The sequence below is a fragment of the Myripristis murdjan genome, chromosome 14 (genome assembly GCF_902150065.1).
Source record: "Myripristis murdjan chromosome 14, fMyrMur1.1, whole genome shotgun sequence".
Classification (NCBI taxonomy): domain Eukaryota; kingdom Metazoa; phylum Chordata; class Actinopteri; order Holocentriformes; family Holocentridae; genus Myripristis; species Myripristis murdjan.
In genome coordinates, this window is record NC_043993.1 from 17,524,759 (window position 1) to 17,548,425 (window position 23,667).

A 23,667-nucleotide genomic window follows, 5' to 3' on the forward strand; every position below is an offset into this window, starting at 1 on the left:
AATGGCTATGGAACTAGCCCTAGTTTCTATTATTGTGACCACTGCAATAATCAGTGACTTGTTAGGAGGGTGACTAACAAACTAAAACATACAGTACAGCCCCGGGTTTCTCTAGTTTGTCATCACTGATGTTTAATTTTCGCCAAAAGGGGGAGTCTTCTAATTGTTGGGAAGTAAACAGTGTCATAGAGGAAGCAACTGTGGTAAACACATAAACACAGTCATGGCTAAAGCCAGGACTAATCAGTCTGCAAGCGATCAGCGTCACCACCCCTGTCAAATACTCTGCAGAGTCCAAGAACAATGGAGCTATTCTGCCCATCAAAGAGGTCCAAGTCTGAAGTTTGAAATTACTGCTTTGAAAAAGATGCAGACGATGATTTCCTGGTCTACATTAAGAGCCAAAGGAAAGTGGCAGGCGGCCAAGGGAAGCAACCAACAACACGCCAATTTATCACTCACAACCTGATTATCTCCAGCTTCATGTATTTACCACAGAAAAGTCCTCTATGACGCAGTTGGGCTGGTGCTTATTCACTAGAGTTCCTGAACATCCCCACAGTACAAAGAATATAAAACAAGTTAATAAGATATTGTCAACATCATATTTGGCTAATCTTAGTTGAGCTACTTATAAATAAATAAATAAATAAATAAATAACTGTTTTTTTGTTACAGGGGCTGTTACTCGCTATTGCTCAGGTTGGGTATCTTGTAATCCTGTTAAGCATATAACTGAAGCATAGTACTTTTCTGTTTTTGAGGTTTTCATCTTTCATCTAATAATTGAGATAATATTGTTTATGTTGAGATAATTTTAGCCAAGATTATCATCATCACAATCAATTATAATTTTACAATGGCACTAGCCATTGGAAAGTTGGCAATGTCTTGAATTCTCAGGGTTCCTGAATTCTAATGTCAGCAACAAGGAAGGAGCTGTAAGCAAGTGTAGGGAATGATATATTACCTCAAAAAATGACATGACTGGATACAATTACCTTCCGGATTTTTTGTTTGTGGTTGACACTGCAAGGTTTGATTTGCTGAATAATGAACTCACATGTTTCACTCACCGAGTGCATGTGCACTGAATGTTAGGGTTGGACTGACGTATCAGCTGACCATCATGTTGGCCGATTTCAAAAAACAATACTGATATTGATATTGCTTAAAAAAGCAGTATCAGCATCAGTCCAACAAGTAATCTTACTGCCAATACTTAGCTGATTGTGAAATTTGGCATTTTGTGTGCCCATTTTCTCTAGGAAAAGGGTTATTCAAACGACTGTGAAATAAGCAACAGAGCAAAACTAGCATGGGCCTTTGTTTAAGAAACATTAATTAAGTATCTTAAGACAGACCTGTCTGAAAAGTTGAACCTATTGTGCATCTGCATTTGTATTGCGATTCTTACAAAAACACATATTGGTATTGGCCTCAAAACACCTCCAATTGCTATTAAATGTGAAAACGACAAGGGGCAAGTCTTGGTGGCAATTCATGGCAACATTGACACTTCCAAACTGTTGAGTGTGAGATCCAATGGTGATGGTGATGGTGCGATGGTTATTCCCATATGATGTGAACAGTGCATCATTTTTAGCAGTCTCTTACTCTCTCCCCATGTTTTTCTCTCTCTTCCTCTAGCTGGTGCTGTTCCAGGGGGTTGGTCGCCATGCCCATATGTTTAGTGGTCTGGTAATTAGCTGTTCACAGCTGCTGTGGGACAGTGTGGACAAGGCTGCAGCTAACTAGGGGTCAAATCCAGACTAGCAAGGTGTTTTTTTTTGTTGTTTTTTTTAACTGAGCCTCAGTAATATCTGCTTGGTTGGACAAAGCCATTATAAAATTATTTCTGTAGTGCACTTGCCACAAGTTTATACAACTAAATATGCATAAACATATCCACCCTAGCAATGGCGTAGAAATGTTTGTCAAAAATGTGATGAATAGCCATGGAAAAAGATGCAGCAATATTTGCAGGAGAGTAAAGAAATTCAATGTTCACCACAGCCTCCTAGCAATTTAATACACGTCAGTCCCACGTGCAAGACTCCTTTGTGGTCGTTGGGCCATGTACCAAATGCATTTCTTTGTTTTCATCTTTACACAAAAATATGAAATGGGCCAAAATTAGCTGATACCAAATAACAATAACATTCACAGTTTCAGTAAGTGTTTTCAGATTTTTCTTGCTGATGTATTTTTGGCATCTCTTGCACTGCATTCAACATGTGTCAAAACAAAGTGATCAGTCATTCGACTAGGAATTACAAGTCAGAATTTTGGGTTAGGGTTAGTCACATGTCTGGTTTCTTCAGTTTCAGTTCATGTAAGAGCACGTGTCAGAAAACAAGGCACCTTTTGCTGTTTTCAGTAAGAGTTGAATCAATACAAGTGTGTTTACTTTCTACTTTACTTTCTAGTAAATAATGATGCAAACAGTTTTGGCATTCTCCCTGGAGGAAAATGTAGAGTTTCTTCTTCTTGTTCACATATGTTTTTCTCAACTTGACTCCATGAATACAGTGTTGTTGCAGGTCAGAAACTGAAAGTTGGAAATTTGAAGTTCCAAGTTGAAATGATTCCAGCATTTCAGGATAAAAGAAGCATTTTTACATACCTCCACCTAAATGAAATGCAGAAGAATTCACATTTTATTTTTACCAACTGAAAAAAAGGTTCAGTCAAACTCTGCCTGACAGGTGGATGGAAACTAGGGCTGTAGTCTGTTAGTCGACTGGTCGATTTATTGGTCGATACGTTCTTGATCGACCAAAATCTGATTGGTCGATTATTTGCAGTGTTTATTTTATCAGGAGTAAAGCATTAAGTGCTAATGAGGGTGTTTTCAGAACACCCTGTTTCACAGGTAACAGTCTGTCTTCAGAACACCCCCTTGTTCTCACAATTTTGGATTAGCCCATCCCACTGGCGGAGACAGCTAGGTAGGCCCGTATGTTCTGAATTGAAGAAAAAATTAGGCCTGGCTTTCCGAATATTTGCTTAATTAAGAACGTTTAATGAATATTTAGTCCTCTACCATGTCAAAGACGTCGTCAATGTGGCAGAATTTTACCAGAATAGATGGAAAAAGAGTCGAATGCAAACTTTGCAAACAACAGTTTGTGCATCACAGTTCAACGACCAACATGGCATATCACCTAAAACGGTAAGCTAACATGTCTGCGTTAGGTTGCTGTCAGTTTTGAGTATAAACATATCAGAATTGGCATATTTCAAAGTTTGAATCTAATAATCGTTTTATAACTGCAGGCGCACACACCCGCGACAACGGCAGCTTGACATAGTACTATTTTCGGAAATCATAGGCTATGATATTGCGTAGGTGCACGTGATGCAATGCTGTCAGAGCCGACCGACTCTGGTGTGTCATTCAGTGCAAAACAATTAGGTCAAAAATGATTTAATATACTGCAAATACTAGTTGTTTATGTTTATTTATAATTCATTTAGGCGGACAAGGCTACCAAGTAGGATACTGCCCAGTTAATTAATCTAAAAATAGTAACTTTTTTTTTTTTGTATTCCCTCTGCCCCCCGATTAGTCGACTTTTGGTCCAAATTTCAGGACTTTAGTCGACCAAGATTTTCTTTGGTTGACTACAGCCCTAATGGAAACATAATTATTGTGTGTGGATGCCACCCTGCCTTGGTACTGACCTCCTGTCCAGACCTGGCTGAGTTCTCTGCTGAGTGCAGGGACTCGATCTCGCCCTCAATCATCGCTGCTTCGAGACACTCATGGAGGTCCTTGAAGCCGTTCACCTGCAGGGGGTACTGCCCGAACATCTCTGTGTTCTCAAACTTTTTACCTGTGGAATTCATTTATACACACACACAAACACACACACACACACAGGATCGCAATGAATAAATAAGCACTTACACAGATTGTCATAACTGTTGACTTCATTGAAAAACACTTTGAGAACAAGCACACTGTGTACCTATTAGAGGCATTTGTGTCCTGTTATGCAATCTACTCCTTAGAGCTGTGTCCTCACAGCCAAGTGAGTGAAAGAAAAGAGAAAGAGAAAGGCAGCATGGCAGAGACAGACTAAGAGCACCATATGTATGGACCCAGAGAGAAATGGGTCAGGCGTGAGAGAGGAGTTGGAAAGGCAGAGCGCTTGAGAGAAAAAAGCAATAACAGCAGCCATTTCACACTCGTTTGCATCCAAGCTGATTTTCACTAGTTCAGCAGTCGCTCACTCATCATGACCACTTTAACACAGAGCTCTCTGCATCAAGTACTGATGAGAAGTCACAAAAAAAGAGGGGGAGAGGAGTTGTTAGCGGACATGCAGATGAGGCATTAAGGTCATTTTATGAGCAGAAGTGTCCGCTGGCCCAGCTTTCGGTGGCTCTGGGCCAGTATTGTCATGCATAATAAGCGCAATGTCAATCAGCCGTCAAGGTCTTCCACAATCAATGCAGTCGCCCTCTTCCTCTTTTACATGGGCCACATCTCATTAAAACAAGGTCACCTTTCATTACCAGGGGCAAGGACTCGCTTGCTTTCTGGCTGCTGCATTGAGGCCATGCTAAGCCTCACTCTCTCTTTCTCTCTCCCTCTCTCTCTCTGTGTAGTAATCCCTCACCCCCCTTTTATCAGTTTTGTGTTCTAACACTGTTCCACCTCATCTCACCTTCCAAGACACCCACAGCCAGGAAGCGTCCATAGAAAAGCTCCACCATGGGGTTCTTTGGCTTCTCACCCTCCCTGACAAAAAAAAGAAAAACAGAAGAGGAGGTCACAAATGCACAACCCAGAGCTGTTTAAAGAGGGCATTTCAGCCTCAGAGCCCCCTGAATAATGCTCATTTCATCATCTGCTTTGACCTGTGCTGCTAACTAAAAACCTCTACACGTATCAATTTCCTGTGCTGATTCTCTCCGAGGAAATCTGTCTCATAGCTGGCATATCAATGCGATGATTACCTGTCTTCCTCGGCCTTCATCTGGAAGGCGTCCTCCAGCCAGTCCAGTAGCTTGTGGGTGAACTCGCTCACATCCTGCTGTTGGACAAAAACAGGTATTGATACATGAATACCAGTAACGGGACTGATTTTAGGATGCGGGGGTTGCTAAGTCAAGTTACAGGGTTTTACTACGGCTTGAAGTGAGCAGACTCAGCCAAATCAGTGTTTCATCTGTCATTTGCTGATACAGACTAAGGTTCAGATATGAAATGACTCTACTTAGCGGAGGACTTCACAGATTGTTGAACTTCAAAGGGAACCTGCAAGGCCCTGAGGCCACTCTCCCATAGACATCAATGTTGCACTGTAATTCAGGTCAATGCCTCTCTAAACTGACTAATACACAGGGGAGAGACATGACTGATGAGTGCAGGGGCCAGAGGGCCGACCTCAGTTGACCCTTACAGAGACATTAGCTATTGAAAGAAGAGGGGCAGGGGACAGTTTTTGGACATTTGTCATATGAATGTTATATTACAGGATATTTGCATACAAAGGCTAACTCCTGGTCAATAGTGTTTTTTGCAGAGCTCAGGAAGGGTGATGTGGGTTTGGGGATTAACATTTATAGACAAGGGAGGTTACATGTCACAGAGCGGGCAGAGCTGAGTCAGGAGAACAATAATGGGATCTGAGGGGGTCAAGCCATCAACCAAAAGGACAAGACATAATAAAGTGTTAAAAAAGTATTAACTCTTTTAGGTGTATGCAAATAGACAACAGAGATGCAGTAATTGTATTCCAAAATGTAACAGGAGGACAGATGTCACCACTACAGTTCTATCATTGGAAAGTTGCATTTATTAGAATTACTTACATTCACTTAAGTCAGACTGTAACTGCCCTACTGATTAAAATATTCATATAATGTAATAATGTTTAAAAAAAAAAAAAAAAAAAAAAAAAAAAAACACATAGGAAAACTCTAGGTGCCAACAGCTAAGAGTTATTTATAAGACAAGACGTGACTTTGCACTTCTACTGCTGTTAAATAACATGTTATGCATCAACAGTTTAAAAACAGCAACAAGTTGAACCTATGCATTTATAATTAGAAGGGCTCATGTTCAAGACTTGACCTGCCCAAACACATCTCTGCTGTGTTTGTGCAGCTGTCCATTGGAAAAATGGATAGGTGGAAGTATGGCAGAAATTTCTTTGGGATACATTTTAATTTGCAAAGAAAAAGCACTTAACGATTTGGTATTTAGACATTGCATATTTGTTCTGTGGTTTGCAGTTGTGGAAATGTAATCGGAAGTCTAAGGAAAAATACTCCATTGTGATATTGTCACTGAATGAACAAGGGCACAGTAAACATGTTGCCCCCAACAATGATGCGGTCTCCCTATGGGCCAATTAGTAACAATTATGTCACCTTGTTTTGACCTAGAATTGTTAAGGCTCACTTTGGGCCAGTTAGTGAAATTTTTAAAATGCCAAAACACATTGGCAAAATGCATTTCTTTCCCAAGTGTCAACAAAATAAAATCAGTGGTGTCTCAGATATCACTAGTGATATATTAATGAACAAACGGCCGATAGACAGTAAATCATATTGAGTCAAGCAGGCGATGGCTGAAGGAGGGTTACCTGCTGTGACTCGCTGGACTTGAAGGCATCTTTGAGGATCTCCACAGCGCGTGATGGATCCACGTACTTCCTCTTGGACCCCACCATGAGGGAGAAGAGGTTCCTCAGCTCCTGCATAAAGGGGAGGTTCCTGTGCTCCTGGTTAAAGAGATGAACACAGTTCTACCACAACCAGTTGATGTAAATGACTCATTTTCAACACATTTTAGTCTTTGATTTCTTTACTTGACATTATTCAGTAGGTGTATTATCTTAGAGAACAATTCAATGGTCAGCCTGACCCACCGAGACAAAAATCAAGAAAAAATTTTAAATTTTAAAAAATTTTAAAAAATACACTATACCCCTTCTACATTTGCCTACATGCTGACAAAATGATTTATTACATAGCAATAAATGTGGTGTGTAATGCATAGAGATAGATGGTAAGGCCACATGAATGACAATAACTCATTGCAATTTTTTGAATATTATGACAATATAAATTGCAATAAATGAGGGTTCAGCTTTACAGTTAATTTCTTTCTTTCTTCGATGGTTAAATAATGGTAACTTCTGCACGAATCCTGCAAAGCACTAAAACTGTTGTTTGTCTAAAAGCCTGCCTTTTGAAACAAAAATCAAAGCCTATTGTATTTTGGAAATTGTGGTATTCAGTGGCCGAGTTTCAATATTTTCTTCAATCAGTTTCAGCTGTGGGTGATTTTTTGGAAAGCTGAGCAGTACCAACATATTGATTTGCTAATAAAGACTGCAGCGAGGGTGAGGACATATGGCAAAGTCAAACTTAACACTCCAAACTGAGACATGTTGACAGTGCATGATAAGCAAACTTTTTTTTTTTTTTCTGTCCTTGGGAGTCAGGGATGCAGATGTCAAGATTAGGACCTAAGCTCTAGCTGCCTCTCACTGTTGGAAGCAAAAGGTCAGTGTTAAGACTGAGGAGCCTGAGATCAAGAGATGACTGACCAAAGCCATACAGCCACGGCAGAGGCTTAGACCAGATTAGTGACACGGCGCTAACCCTATGGTGAGCTCTCTGTAGGGAAAGTGGGGGAGAATGACAGCATATTGAGAACTATGGTGCAAAAGTAACAGCGGCTGGGCTGAATTAAGCAGCTCAATATTGCCGAAACCCTTGCAGCCATTGAAACATGTACCGATGTGGATGAGGGTGTGGGTGTGTGTGCTGCTGGAGAAATGCCAAGGGTCCATTAAACATTTCACACCAGTGGACAGTCCCTATGGCTTGGCTCACTAGCAGGAAGATAAGTGGACTGTCAGGGGGAAAAGCTAAGTCTCTGTGACCTCAGGGTGAGATCACACAGCTGCTGAATGGTGCCTTAACATCCTGCGTCAATTTCACCCTGGTGGGTTGTGGCTGTTCGCAAAGGGCCAAAGCTTCAAGCCTAAAGTCCCGCTAGTTGTAGTTGGTTGCGTTGGGGCTGCTACGAAGCAAGCTGGTCTGACATGAGGTCACACACAGGGGACTGGATGAACCAGCGCTGAAAGAGACTGCACTCTGCAAAGTCACCATCAGGAGGGTGCCTCACCTTCTGGTTGCGGGGCAGATCCTGGACCCTTGCTGGGGGAGAGTAGTGGAGCACCAGCCTCTGGAATTCCAGCAAGTTGAACAGAGACTGAGGGGGAAAAAAAAGGTGGGAGGCACAGATGAGTGAGTAATCTCATGATAATGCAACCTTGGCCCAAATACATGCCATGTCTTGTATGGGAGCATATTATACCAGACTGCGTTCTCTAATCATTTCTAAAAGTTCCTCAATTCTGTAAGCAAAAAGCTGTTTGTTAAGAGTCAACTCCTTCATATGATAACCATCCAATAGAGAAAGCTGCAGCAATTAAAAAAAAAAAAAAAAACGATTAGAAATTATTCACAATGTTTGCTGATGTCCACCAAGGTCTATTTTGAAAATAAAGACTGTGCGAATAACCATGAAAAACAGTTTTACATGTTTAGAGTTTGCATGAAATGAGCAATGTAACAGTGTAACAAAGTCGTCGCCATTCATAAACTACGGATGTGATGATTTGCTATGTAAATCAAACGTTTCTAAGGGGACTATTTTCTAATGGAGCGACATTTTCATTCCATCCAATTTCAATTTCAAGTAATCTAAACAAATCTAATCTAATCTAAAAAAGCGAGCGTCCAAAGATTTAGAAATCTGGTCACAAAAAGAGAAAGTTGTTTACTGCTTTTTATCACCTGCCTTCAGCAGATGGGTCAAGTTCAAGCTGTGCCATCTTCTCAAGGATGGGTGTTACATTACACACAGGAGCCAAGCACCATGTGATGGTGTATCCAGTGTTCAACTGGCATATTTCAGCTCAGTTCACATTCTACCACTGGTTCCGCAAGGATACAAGTAATGGTATTTATGTGTAAAAATATTCCTGCATACCAGCATTTACATGATGCTTTTATCCACTGCAACTAAGCTTCAATTACTGGATCACCAAAATAAAAAGCAGCCAAAAAGGAATGCTATAAGGAATACAAAAGTTGGTGTCCTTGAAATATTCTTGTGGCCACAGAGAGATTATGTAAGAGCAAAAAGCCAGGCCAAGACAAAGAAGGAGGCCCATGGAGACAAAGAGACAGGATCTTTTAGAGTGCAATTAGACAGGAGTATAAAGTGGATAGCGTTCAGAAAAAAGGCTAATTTTCAATTAAGTATCTTTTAGAAAGGCTTCATTTTACATTTTATATGATCCTTTTCACTCACTTGGCCTTACAGTGTGAGCATGTGCGTTAAGGGTGGATAATATGGACAAAATCAAATATCATGATGTATTTGACTGAAAACCTTGATACTGATATTATGATACTGCAGGGATGACAACTAGAACAGTTAACAGTGTGAAAAGTCTAATCAGTTCAGAAAATTGTCTTTATTTCTTTTACTGTAATGCAGCAGAAAAAACACTGCCATATGACCATATCACAATATCTAGTCTTATATCACAATATTAATATAATATCCATATGTCTCCCAGCCCTAAGGTGCTTGTGAATGTTTGTGTCCACCTGAATGACTGCGCTGAACCAGCAGGTATTGCCGACGTTCTTCAGCCCCACGGGACAGTTGTCCATCCTCTTCCTGTCGTGTGGGTTGGGCGAATCGCTCCATACTTCTGTGTGGGTGCGCTTCAGACTCGCCTTGTTCTCCGCTATGCTGGCCTCCAGAACTCTACACAGGAAGCGAAGCATGTCAAACAAATTCAAGATACAGGCGATGAATCGGCCTTCCACCAAGTGATACAAAACCTCTCTTAAGTTGGCATATTCCCTCTCGTAAAGGCCAAACAACTGCCAGGTTGTAGCTCTTTATTTTTGTGTTTCAGTTCACACGGCACTTGACTAATCCACTCTGCTTTACAGCATAATTCTTGTTGTAAGACTCTTAATCTCACTTATCACTGCATACTTGGATCTGCCAAGCAATAATGAATTAACTACACCACGCATTTCAAGATAGCTGAAATTTTCACAATTCTTTGGACAAAATGGTGGATTTATGAGAGCGGGGAGAAATAAGAAGACTCTTAAATGTAGTTCTGCTGACAGTTTCTCAAAAAACTCATTCTAACATTTCTGGTTCACTCATTTCATGTCTGGCATGTGCTAAAATATGGATATGGATTTCATTGCAGAGGAAAAAACACTTGTGATCTAATAAAGTTGTATTTTCTTAAAAATGACCAGTGTCTTGTTTTCTTTTCTTATCATTCTAGGAAATTAAACTAAACTCAGTCTAAAGGCCCTATTGTTTCTAGAAAAAAAAAGTATTAGATTCAAGTTGTTTATCTGCAATTTACTGATCTCATGATCAGAAACTATTTGTTGTATGGAATGACTGCTGCGTGGCAACAGTGCAACATTTGGTCTGACCTAGTTTTACATGAGAACAACAAGAGTGGGTCATCTCTCTCTCTTTTTCAGAGCAGACTAATAATTTAGCATTGCATGACACAGATTCATGCAAGACTTGATCTCCCTTGACACCTCACCCAGTAGAGAAATGTAGATATTGTAGGTGGGAAATTTGGGGATTCTGGCCACTGATGTTGATCCCTAGTGTAAATTAAGGCTTGGTTTACACAGGATTTTCTTCTATTTTGGGTCAGAAATTGTTTTGAGAAGTCCCTGGCATATTTGCTATAGTTCAATAATCATGCTGAGCTCACCTGCTTATGGCCTGCTCCTCATCAGTGATTCCTGTCTCCCTGAAAGCCCGGTTGGACTCCTCCAAGCTGAGGGCGATGGCCCTCTGCAGGTCATCTTTGTCGTCCCCAGTCAGGTCAATCACGTCTGCAGCAACAAACACAAACAAGCATGCTTTCCATTCATGTGCGCATCACAGACTACTTTCACAATGAAGACTAACAGTCCTTTAGAGTGAGATAAAAGGAAGACAGAAAGATGAACACAAAGCTTCCTTCTCCCCTCTCTCCTCTAAACAAGTGCTAATAGCCATGAAGCTGATTACCAACTAGGAGCGAAGCCCTCCTGCTGTAAATTTTACTGCCACTGGTCAGCTCCCAGAGCCAAAAAGTTTTGAAAGCAAAAAGCAGAGCAATGGCACCATCAATACAGCAGAGACTCTGACATATTAACTTAGTTATTTATGTTTACTCCACATGAGGATTACTTTGGCTGAATTCAAACAAATTTTTAACTTTTAAAACCTGTCTTCAGTGGCTACAATATTTGGAATACTTTTTATTACTATGTTTATATTTGGAATAATAAATGTAGTCCATTTATCACCTGGTGAATGTGAACATCATTTCTCATTAATAATAACCCCAAAAGGCTCTAATACCAATTATGAGAAAGCTAGATAATGGGCTAAATGACTTACCAATCTCAATTAGTAAGTCCAAGAGAGGACCTAAATCAGTATGTGAGGAAAATATTTGGAATATCGCGGCCAATGAGATAGAAGAGGTGAGGCCATGGCAAAACGTCTTCTAAAAATCACTACAGATATCACACACAATGAAATCGGTGTGAAAAGTGAACAGGGGACACAATCTTAAGGTCAGGTTGTGCCTGTGGCATTCTCACAGGATGTCAACACTGGCTACTCACTCGTGTCTGCCTGGCTGCCCACGCTGATGTATCTGTCGTTGGCCACCTGGGAGGTCTGGTAGTAGGTGGCCTCATCTTGCTGAGGGACCTTGGCATTCTTCTCCGTCAGGAAGGCCACAGCCTCAGCCAGGTCCCCATTGCTCACCTGCGGCAAGAGAGGAGAGAGGTCAGACTGTGAGGGAGCACTTCTGAAGTATCAAAATGGTTCATAATTAAGTCTCAGATAGTGTTTCTGGATTCTGCTCATGGCTGGTTAATCCTTGTTCAGGTAAGAACAGATAAGAAATTCAAATCAAAACTCAACTTCCACCAAAGGACCCTATAGGGTTTTCCTTTTCAAGATTCCAAACTTTTTTCCATATCTTAAATTTCCCGACTGGGTTCGAAGATACCAGCTGGCGTGCAGTATGATGTGTGCTCATTGTGGCTGGGGAATACTACTGCCACATTACACTCTCTCTACTAAAGTTGAAGACTGTTTTTTGGACATGTGTGATTGTCCCAAATTCCATAAAATGTGTGGCCATTCACCAATCAGAAATAAGAACCATTATTCCCCTGCCTCTGCGATTTTTTCTCACGTAAAAATATCTGGACATTGTCAAACTGACTTCCCGTGCTTCTAAAGACTTGCCTGTAACTATGCAAACTGTCACACTGACACAAATTAAAAATATATGTAAATATGTGTACAGTCAATTATTAGTGTCATCTACAGACTTTACAGATACATGCAGTGAAATTATGAGTAATATGTGATGCTGCTTCTGAGGCAGCTGCTCTCTCTCTCACTGTGTAAGAAGTGAAAACAGCTTGGAATAAGAGAGAAACTGAGTTTGCATAAGACAGTGTCTGACTGTATGTCTGAGGCACACAAAAAGACAAACAGAGCAAAAGACAGGGTGTCTACGTGGGTGTCAGCTGTAAAATTAGTGTTTGTGATGCATGTGCGGCGTGTCAGTGGCGTACCTGCAGGGCCTGCTGGAGCAGCTGGATGTCTGTGGTGCCCGTGACCTCCCTCAACTGGTTTAAAAGAGTCTGCTGGTGCTGTTGGAGAGAGGAGAGAGATGAAATACAAACAAAATGTCAATTAGCAAACCCAAGACGACAACTGCGACCAAAAATTACCTGCTAACACTGTAACGAAATCTAAAATAAATTAATCTATGTTGAGTCTGTATGATACTCTGTGGGGCAGGGCTGCCTGACTAACTATTATTTTCATAGCCAGCTGATCTATCAATTGATTTTTAGTTGACTTTTTGATGACTGATTAAAAATTTAGTTAATAACTGACCAGCAGCCAAAACAACAAAAACAAAGTATTACGAACAAACAGAAAGTAAATCTTGGCACCTCAGAAATATTACTGAAGCTGTATTCAGCAAATATTTGTCATTTAACAGGTAAAAATCCCAAACAATTCATCAATTATCAAATTATTAACATTAGTTTGAAAAATTTGATGACTGTCATTCCAGTAATCAACTAATTGTTACACTGTTGTGTGGAGACAGGTGCAACAAGTCTTATGTATTATATTCAGTGGCGTGTTAAAAAAAAAAAAAAAAAAAAACAAAGGGAACATTTTTTAATTACAACAAAACTTGTCACTGCTTTATTGCTGGGCCAAAGGGTCTTAACTGTTTCGTGCTGACACTACATAACGCAAAAAAAAAAAAAAAAAGAATCTCAGGCACAGCTAATTGCAGAGACATAACAATGGCTACACAGGGAGCAAGCAAAATACAAAACGCTGAAGGACAAGGAGCATAATTGCATTCATTTTGAATAGAGTCGGGGAGTGTTCACAAGCAGATTTCATTAGTTGTTAATAAATTTAGGGTAATGTGTTTTCATTTCATTTCCTTATTTGTTTTTTTTTCCTTTGAGTAAAAAGTAAATGTCATCAAGGCACAGCTGAAGCACACTTGTTGAAAACCACTGGCCTTTTCAGACAGAAAAATTGCTCTGAGAGGACAAGCCAAAGATCTTGGCCTCCTGGTTAGAAGTCATCAACCTTCATTCATTTCAAAGCATGTGATGTTCACTCTCACAAATTTGGAAAAAAAACAAAACAAAAAAAACGAGGCTGTCCTTTGCTGTATAAAATGAGACAGGAGAAAAGACTGATGCTAAATCCACCGTCTTTAGCTGATGAGTGCACCGGTGTCTGGCTTACTGTTATATGTCAAACCCAGCTGGAGTGCATGGCCTTACCACGCACTTAACCTGCGATGCACGCCTTGAATGAATGCACTCTAAATAATGGGGGAGTGCACTTACTGTCAGCACCCAAGGCAGACGTCTTTTATAAGTAACGGGAGAACAGACAATGGCAAGTACAGTGGGTAACAGATAGGATAAGGGTGCTAAATCAAAGGGAGCCTGAAGAAAAGCAGGACTGCAAAATAACTCTCTGTTTGTGCTGATGTAAAAATTGATTCCCTTTTGTCACCCCCAACCTCAAGCTGTTTCAGCACTGTAGCTACACCATGTTCCCGCAGTCGCCCGTCACATAATTCGCTGTCCAAGTTGCAGAATAACAGCACAGTAATTCAACAAATACACTCTTTATTCAACCACTGAAATGCCAGCAGGCTGGGAAGAGGGGGAAAGTGAGATGTTGCAGCTGGTGCACATCAGCTACAATGCCAAACAGTCAAAATACAGTTTTGAACTAAAAACAGAGATCTAAACAAACAGCAAACATTTAATGTGCACCACCCTGTGAAGAACTACATCATATACCTCCCAGATCGAATTTGACAACTTCACATAAAAAATTCAATGCTGTGTTCAGGTTACAGGTAGGCCATCATGACAGCATTTAAAGGCAGACTATGTAGTTTCAAAGGGGAGGCCACACCACTTTATGATATGGTAAAACATGATGACCGGTAATTATGCTACTTATACATGCCTCATGAATTTAGCACAATACTTCTACCCCATTATAACCCAAAATAAAAGGGCATTTTGCTATTTTTTTTATTTTTTTATGAACATAATATTAAAGCACTGAATTCAAGAGACATTTAAAAGTGTTGCATCAGTGACACTGGTTATCAGAACTAAGACTATGAACGTGAAGGGTTTTATCTTTCCTGAAATGCATCCTTTATATTAATAAACAAAGCAGCCTGCCCTCCCCAATGGAACTGCATGGTCTGCCTTAAAGGAGGGAAACTTTTTTATACAGACAGTAAGTGTTAGTCACCTAAAAGGTATTTTGTGTTGGTCTCTTGCCCGGTGCATCTCTTGTTGATGAGTCAGTGATGTTATTAAGTTGCCATTTTGATCCCCCAAACTAATAGGTGTGTTAGGTTGGCCAGCTAATATTAGCAGATAATTGATGTGTCCCTTTGAGAAAACACAGGCAGTCCCTCAAACCTTAATGTCGCTCAATGGGACTTTGGCAACAAAAAGATTCTTTATAGAGCTGCAGTGGTGAATATATGGAGTAGCCTACTACATGCTGCAATAGCCAGGCCCTGGTGAAACCAGCCAGCCAAGTAACTTTAACAATTTCTCTGTAATTATTTCAGACCGCTAACTTGGAGGAACCAAGCTAAAAAACACAGTCCAGATAGTTAAAACTTTTAAAAATGAAAACCCAGGATTGACACCAATGAAGTTTGTTTTTACGGCAGCAGGTGGTGGACAGCAACCATTAGCGCTGCTGGAATGTCCTCGAGCAAGGCACAAGATCTCAATCAGCCCCAGAGAACACGGAGACACTTCCTCTTCCTCGATCCTGCTCATGATCTCACCCGCCTCGCAGCTACACAATTTTCCATAAGTGTAAAAGACAGCGTTGCTTTTTCACCCCTGGGGGCAACTGTTCACGAAGCCATTAGACATTGGAGGAAAAACAGAGATCACACCTCTGTTAGAGTAACAGCGTATAAATAATGCACCAAACCAATCTTGTCTCTGGCCCTGCTCACAGTTTACTAGGCAATGATACACAGCTCAGTTCAGTGAGTTCAATACTCATGCAGCCAGCTAGCTCAGAGCTTCAGGCTGGTGAATGTCAATACAACACCACTCCCTCCTCGAGACTCCTACAGTAGAGAGGACAGCTATCTCGATTTGACTGACTTCTCACTGTATCGAATGAAAAATACTGCAGCTGGATTCTTACAATCAAGCAATACTGTGTCTAAACTAAAACTAGGAATGAAACTTTCTAAACTCTTTTTTGAGTAATTTTATTCACAGCAGTTTACCACTGAAGAACATACACCCAAGAGATCATATGGCAAACATTTTACTTTAGCTAAAAAAAAAAAAAAAAAAAAAAAGCTTTCACTCAACAAATATTCAATATTTATAAGTAGGAGACAACTAGAAAATATTCTGACAAAAAGACCGATGGATCAAAAAACTTTACCAAATTTGTGCTACCATCACAGCCCAATCTAATACATCATCTAGTATTTTAGCCACAGGAGTTGTTTACACACATACACACACACAGTATGAAAACAGGAGTTACAAAAACTTGACATGCCTCTTTTCCCACAGGCTCCAATTATAGCAGGTTGAGCGCTGTGTAGTTAAAACGGCTGCCTGTGGTTCCCGACTGGAGCTGGGATGCGTTATGACATTTCTTCACTATCTTTAAGAGCTGCATGAACAAACCATTTAAAGCAGTGTGGTTCTTGTGCTTTTAAGGGCTTTTCACACAGACAGCTTTAAGGCACTGGCTAAACAAGCACATGTGAATGTGGCCAGTGTGTTTTGGTCACTGTCAGAGGCTGATAGAAGCAGGCTGGTTAGTGTGAAAGACAGAAGGGTCAGTGTGGTGTGAGGGACGTCATAACTGTGACAGATTTGGGCCAAGTCATCTACAAGCACAGTCACCCACACAGACAACCACATGCAAACACACACACTTCTCATCTTCATGTGACATGTCTGGCACGCCTGTTTGTCACACTGGTTGTCTGCCCTTAAGCAGCAGCTTGTGAATGACACCGCAGGGGTTTAAATGAGCTGAGATCTCTGGCTGGCAAAGAGAATCAACTAGGGGTGGCAATCTTTGAGAATCTCACAGTTTGATTTCGATTCTTGGGGGGGGGTCACGATTTGATTCAAATTTAACTCTTAATTCATTATTGATTCTTGATTAAATTATTCTATACATGCATAGATTTGGTTCTAAATTGCTGTTTTGAATGACTTTTCCCATTTGACTGCAGCAGACAGCTTAATAGCCCTAAAAAAAAAAAAAAACACTGAATCACATGTAAACCTTGAGAGGAATTTATTTTGTTATGCTTCTGAGTTTAGTCCAATCAATAAATAAACATAAATGTCATTTAATCAGACGGCAATCATCTGACACATGTTACTGGTGAGTCTGCTGTAGTCTGCAATAACAAAGCAAGGCAGCCCTGGGACAAAATTTCTTAAAACAAAAATAAAAACTTTTTCAAAGATAAAACTGGCAGCTTTCTGTGTATCATTTCCCGACAACTTCCCGAAATACTTCACCTTTGCTTTGCAAAGACTGCATACTACATGAGCCTTATCAACCTCCCTGAGGGATAATAAAATCCAAAATGTGTCCAAACACTTGCCCTATCTCAAACTGGAGCAGGTTCAATTTGTTTTTCCTCTTCCGTTGCTTGAGGATTCTCCATTGCTGCTGCACTTCTTGTTCATGCCAAGGAGGTCTGGCAACAACGCACCATCTGTAGGATTTAGCTAGCTAAACAATTTATAGTTCTCAAGTCAGAAAAAAAATTGAAACAAACATTATTACAAGACTGAAAAACTTGATTTTTCAAATCGATTTTTTTTTTTTTTTTTTTTACTGAGAATCAATTTTTTCCCCACCCCATAATCCCAGCAGGTTACAGGCAAAAGTGGTCTCAGTGAACCAAACCGTCCCAAAACTACGGCATCCTGACTGCCTTGTGTAACTAACTGCAGAGGCTGGTTTAGCTGAACTTCAACATGACCTCACAGTGAACTACAGGTCACAACATGTCTACCCACACCACACCTTGTTACCAAACAGCACCACAATAACACAGCAACACTACCAAGCCTGGTAATGTCTGTTACTAAGGCACAGCAACAAGCTGCTGAAGCACTGTTGTACAAACTTTTCCTTGGCTGGTCTGCACTGTCAAAACAATTCAGACCTGAAGCAATACTGTGGGCTACTGTGCCGACTACTCTGAGAATAAAAAAAATCTTTGAAGCCTTCAGTAATCAGTTCATCTGACTTTACCTTACAGGGATGTGACAACGGCAAAGAAACATATAGGCCTAGCCTAGACTGTGCTACAACTCAAGTTGTAAGAAGAAATCAGACTAACCCATTACCCACTCCAACCACTGTCTTAGTTAAAATGTAGCTTGGGCAGTATGAGAATTTTTTTAATTATTACATGAACATAGGATTAAATGAGGCAGCTATAAAATAGATAAACATAAATAAGGAACTGCCATGTCAAACCAAGCAGATCATAATGCAGCAATGAGAAATGTCCACTTGAAAACCCTAAACTGTTGAAACCACACATTTCTAGAGACTTTTAATTTTTTTCTTACTTTTATCATCATTATTACCTTTAATATTCTCCTTCTTCATCATCATCACTTTGCTTACAACAGTCAAGATTCTCCATTCCCACCCTTTCCTTCACTAAAAGTTTGATGCAAAAACTCTTAGCACTGCATAAGCCATCAAGACAATGTCCTAAACTCAAATATGCCTGATAACATTAAACATTACACATTTTACAAGATGCAGACTAACATAGATTAATTTGAAATTGAAGTAGAGTGTGCGATCGTATTTCTACTGAGTATGGCCAGACCAAAAAGCTGCTTGTTTGCTTATTCACTACACACATGCCTTGCACCAACCAGTAAATACAACATCACTAATGACAGTGCATAAGATTTTGATTGTACTTTTTTTTGTATCTCTATTGTCACTTGTGGCAGCCTAATGGCACCTTTACTTCAGCCAAACACATGCCAGACAGTGCAGTCAGGTTTGCATCATCTGACTGTAGACAGCAACAGTGCTACTGTGGTAAATTAAAGTGTGAACTCAAACTAGCTCCTTTGGCCCGTATTCTAGGCTTCTGACCATCAGCCTACAGCCATGGTTATCAAAACAGAAAGAAAGGAGGCCACAGAAGGGCAGTGTCACATAAGAGAGGTGCTGAAGTCTGTGTGGAGGAGTAAAGACATGACTGTGGATTACATAACTAGATTGTAGGAAATCCATTTTGCAAAACTGAGACCAGCAGATAGGCTATTGAATTGGAGCAGCGAACATCTCACCTAAAAATGTAAGGGTTGGATCCTGATTTAACAACAGGCAAGTTCTTACATAACCAGCCACAGGAAGCTATGCTCTGTTGGCTATGCTCTATGGATACATTTCACAACTCGTTAGCAATGGAGGAAAAGGATAAACGCACTTTGCTACAGTGGCAGCATGATCGGTCATCTGCCTTTAGTCTACCTCCTTCTGATGATCTGTAAAAATAGCATGCATTGCCTTGCAAATGTTAACCATCACACAGTTGGCTTGCAGGCTAGCTGCTCCCTCCGCAGCAGGCAGGAGCGAGAGGCTCGCCTGTCCAACGTCATCGCTGGCCATGCCTTGTAAACAAAGCTATCAGATATGTTATGAGTAACATTAGAAACATTCGCACACCGAAAACACCATGTGGCTACGCCTATAAACCAAACACCAACTTCCTCGCTGTTTGCGGTAACCTAAACCATGGAAATATGTTGGGCACAGCGCACTGTGACAGCAACCAGACTGACTAAGTGAATATTAAAGAGTTCAACGACAACAGATGCGAGTCTGTCAGTGTCACCTGGCCTTGTTTATTTCAGTTGACGACACGGTTAGCTCAGGCAGCTAACATTAGCGAGCCAAGTCTCGGCTCGTCTTTAACATGCGCAACAGAACTTGGCTAGCTAGCGTTGCAAAACTGCGAGGTTTAACTTACGTACTAAAGTTAGCTAACGTTAGCTAGCACCTAGCAAAAATATTAAGTAACGCTTCACGCTCAGATAGGCCTTCGTTAACTTACTGGTGAACTGCAAATGGTGCACACGGTTAGCTTGTTAGACTTGTAAAAATAGCTGCACGGTGAAGTTAACCAGCTATGTAGCTAGCTAGCCGACTTGGACTGTAAGTAGTTTGAGTCCGAGAACTATTTAGCTAGCCAATTAGGCTAAAGGTAGCACGGCTCCAAGTTAGCTGCTCCTTACCTTCTGAGAGTGCTGCTGGAGGACATTCTGCTCCACGGTCATGGCCGCGTCACGGTGAAACCAAGCTGAATTCAAACCAGAATTAGGAAAATGTGCCGTCCGATGTCCACCAAAGCGAATTAAAACGCGATGCTAAGATGTCCCCTCCTTAATCAGCGACATAACGGGCGCCATGGCAGAGTGACTAGCGCAGATCGTCAGGCATGAAAACATTGCTGCTCCCCTGCCTGGGATCTGGGATCGATTACTCACGTCTGCCTGAGCTGCATCTGCGTCACACACCAAACCAGTGAAAATTACGTCATTTTATAACTGACAACATTTTACAGTTTTCCTAAGCAACCCAAACCCTAAAAACATGTTTATACACTTTAATTTAATTAGGGCCCGAGCGCTGGAACAGCGCGAAGCCCTATTGTAATTGCTTCGTTTTTTTAGGGCCCGAGCGCTGGAACAGCGCGAAGCCCTATTGTATCTGCTTCGTTTTTTTAGGGCCCGAGCGCTGAACAGCGCGAAGCCCTATTGTTATTGTAGTGTTTTTTTTTCTTTTTATTATTATTACGTCTAAATAACCCTTAATTTGACCCCCTAAACATGCTCCAAAACTCACCAAATTCGGCACGCAGGCCAGGTCTGGCGAAAAATTTGATAAAATGGACAAACAGGCCCCCAAGGTGCAAAAATGAGCTTGGTAGCGCCACCTAGGCACACAAAGGCAGCCGCTGTGGCCCACAGGAATGTGATAGAAAGACCAAACCACTGCCGAAATGTAGGTCTCATCAAGCCCTACAAATCACGAGCTGACACCCCCGACCTAAAACCAACAGGAAGTCCGCAATTTGCGTTTGAATGTCACGTTCTCGCCCAAAATTCCGCTTTGAACAAAATCTATCTCCTCCCAGGCCGTAAGTGTCAGCGGCTTGAAAATTTAACAGATGACAGAGGACACAGTGCTGAACAAAAGTTGCTAAACACTCCGTCATTACTCGATTCGTTTGGATTTCATAAGCCCTCAAAGTCGGAGTGGCCAGAGCCAAAACCTCATTTTTTCCCATGGAGTTTGGTGTGCAGAGGCTGACACTTGGCACTAATTAAGCCCCTGGAGTCTAAAGTAAAAGTCTGATGGCTTTGAAAACTATGCAGATGGAAAGAGGACAAAAATTCCTACGAAAATATGTAGTTTTGATGTGGATTGGACCAAGTTTGTGGGAGCTGTGAAGACTTTTCAAACATTTTTGACTCTGGTGTGCTCTGCTCTGCACTCTGCCTGGACATGTGACTCACTCTAGCTGCCTCAGGAATGTGCAATACACACCCATTGTAAGAGCTCAGAGGGAGCAGAAAACACTCTCAAACTAAAACTGCCATAACTCAAAAACAGTAAAAGATAGCAAAATCATGTAAATGGGAGATTTATAGATCCAAGTCTCGTGCCTCGTTTAAACTTTGAATCAAGTCGGTCACTTAAACGGTGACCGAGCTGTGACCCCTCAAAAAGGGGTGGGTTTTCTGGATTTCTCCATTAGATTGAATGAGGATTTCTCTGTGTGCCTGCATTTTGGTGTGATCATGCCACAGCTGCCACTACTCAAATCAGTCACACACTAGGACATGCTAAGGGCGCCATCTGCTGGAGGGGCGCTGCTAGTGGCCAGAGGGGCACCAGCAGCGAATGTACTACGAGTGGGTTTTTTGTTGGCGTTCACACACTAGGACTTCCGCGGCCTTTCAAAATAAAAGCCCAAAACTCTTTCAAAATAAAAGCACTGAAAAATACCCTTTAAAATGGCACAAACAGACGAATTATCTGCACTTCGACACGCGCGCTGTCCCCGACGTGCACGGGGGGGCGAGGGCCCGTCCAACGCTGCTTGTTTTCTTCGTTTTTATTATTATTACGTCTAAATAACCCTTAATTTGACCCCCTAAACATGCTCCAAAACTCACCAAATTCGGCACGCAGGCCAGGTCTGGTAAAAAATTTGATAAAATGGACAAACAGACCCCCAAGGTGCAAAAATGGGCTCGGTAGCGCCACCTAGGCACAGAAAGGCAGCCGCTGCGGCCCACAGGAATGTGATAGAAACACCAAACCAACGCCGAAATGTAGGTCTCATCAAGCCCTACAATTCACGTGCTGACACCCCCCACCTAAAACCAACAGGAAGTCCGCAATTTGCGTTTGAACGTCACGTTCTCGCCCAAAATTCCGCCTTTGAAGAAAATCTATCTCCTCCCAGGGCGTAAATGCCAGCGGCTTGAAAATTTAATAGATGACAGAGGACACAGTGTTGAACAAAAGTTGCTAAAAACTCTGTCATTACTCGATTAGCTTGGATTTTATAAGCCCTCAAAGTCAGAGTGGCCAGAGCCAAAATCTCATTTTTTCCCATGGAGTTCGGTGTGCAGAGGCTGACACTTGGCACTAATTAAGCCCCTGGAGTCTAAAGTAAAGGTCTGATGGCTTTGAAAACTATGCAGATGGAAAGAGGACGAAAATTCCTACAAAAATATGTAGTTTTGATGTGGATTGGACCAAGTTTGTGGGAGCTGTGAAGAGTTTTCAAACATTTTTGACTCTGGTGTGCTCTGCTCTGCACTCTGCCCGGACATGTGACTCACTCTAGCTGCCTCAGGAATGCGCAATACACACCCATTGTAAGAGCTCAGAGGGAGCAGAAAACACTCTCAAACTAAAACTGCCATAACTCAAAAACGGTAAAAAATAGCAAAATCATGTAAATGGGAGATTTATAGATCCGAGTCTCGTGACTCGTTTAAACTTTGAATAAAGTCTGTAACTGAAACGATGACCGAGCTGTGACACCTCAAACAGGGGTGGGTTTTCTGGATTTCTCCATTGGATTGAATGAGGATTTCTCTGTCTGCCTGCATTTTGGTGTGATCATGGAGCAGCTGCCAGTACTCCTGTTGCTCACACACTAGGACTTCCGCGGCCTTTCAAAATAAAAGCCCCAAACTCTTTCAAAATAAAAGCACCAAAAAATACCCTTAAAACTGGCAAAAACGGACGAATTGTCCACACTTCGACACGCGCGCCGTCCCCGACGTGCACGGGGGGGCGAGGGCCCGTCCAACGCTGCTTGCAGCTTTAATTAGGGCCCGAGCGCTGGAACAGCGCGAAGCCCTATTGTAATTGCTTCGTTTTTTATTATTATTCTTACGTGTCATTCGGCCTTAATTTGACCCCCTAAACATGCTCCAAAACTCACCAAATTCGGCATGCAGGCCAGGTCTGGCGAAAAATTTGATAAAATGGACAAACGGACCCCCTAAGTGCAGAAATGGACTCCGTAGCGCCACCTAGGCACACAAAGACAGCCGCTGTGGCCCACAGGAATGCGCTAGAAAGACCAAACCACTGCCGAAATGTAGGTCTCATCAAGCCCTACAATTCACGCGCTGACACCCCCCCTCTAAAACCAACAGGAAGTCCGCAATTTGCGTTTGAACATCACGTTCTCGCCCAAAATTCCACTTTGAACAAAATCTATCTCCTCCCAGGCCGTAAGAGTCAGCGGCTTGAAAATTTAACAGATGACAGAGGACACAGTGCTGAACAAAAGTTGCTAAAAACTCCGTCATTACTCGATTCGTTTGGATTTTATAAGCCCTCAAAGTCGGAGTGGCCAAAACCAACACTTCGGTTTTTTCCATGGACTTTGG

General features: G+C 41.5%; 1 protein-coding gene across 6 annotated transcripts in view; it reads right to left on the reverse strand.

The window, feature by feature from the left end:
• Positions 1 to 20,217, reverse strand: part of usp25 (ubiquitin specific peptidase 25) — a 37,537-nt gene extending 17,320 nt beyond the window's left edge. For all 6 annotated transcript variants that reach the window (XM_030069321.1, XM_030069322.1, XM_030069320.1 and 3 more), the window contains exons 1-10: positions 19,981 to 20,217; positions 12,688 to 12,765; positions 11,719 to 11,863; positions 10,812 to 10,935; positions 9,652 to 9,814; positions 8,156 to 8,242; positions 6,603 to 6,740; positions 4,969 to 5,045; positions 4,677 to 4,750; positions 3,688 to 3,839 (exon numbers count right to left, since the gene is read on the reverse strand). In XM_030069321.1, the coding sequence (XP_029925181.1) occupies positions 3,688 to 3,839; positions 4,677 to 4,750; positions 4,969 to 5,045; positions 6,603 to 6,740; positions 8,156 to 8,242; positions 9,652 to 9,814; positions 10,812 to 10,935; positions 11,719 to 11,863; positions 12,688 to 12,765; positions 19,981 to 20,022 (1,080 nt within the window). In that variant the 5' untranslated portion in view covers positions 20,023 to 20,217. The remainder of the gene's footprint in view (positions 1 to 3,687; positions 3,840 to 4,676; positions 4,751 to 4,968; positions 5,046 to 6,602; positions 6,741 to 8,155; positions 8,243 to 9,651; positions 9,815 to 10,811; positions 10,936 to 11,718; positions 11,864 to 12,687; positions 12,766 to 19,980) is intronic.
• Between the last annotated feature and the right edge of the window lie 3,450 nt (positions 20,218 to 23,667).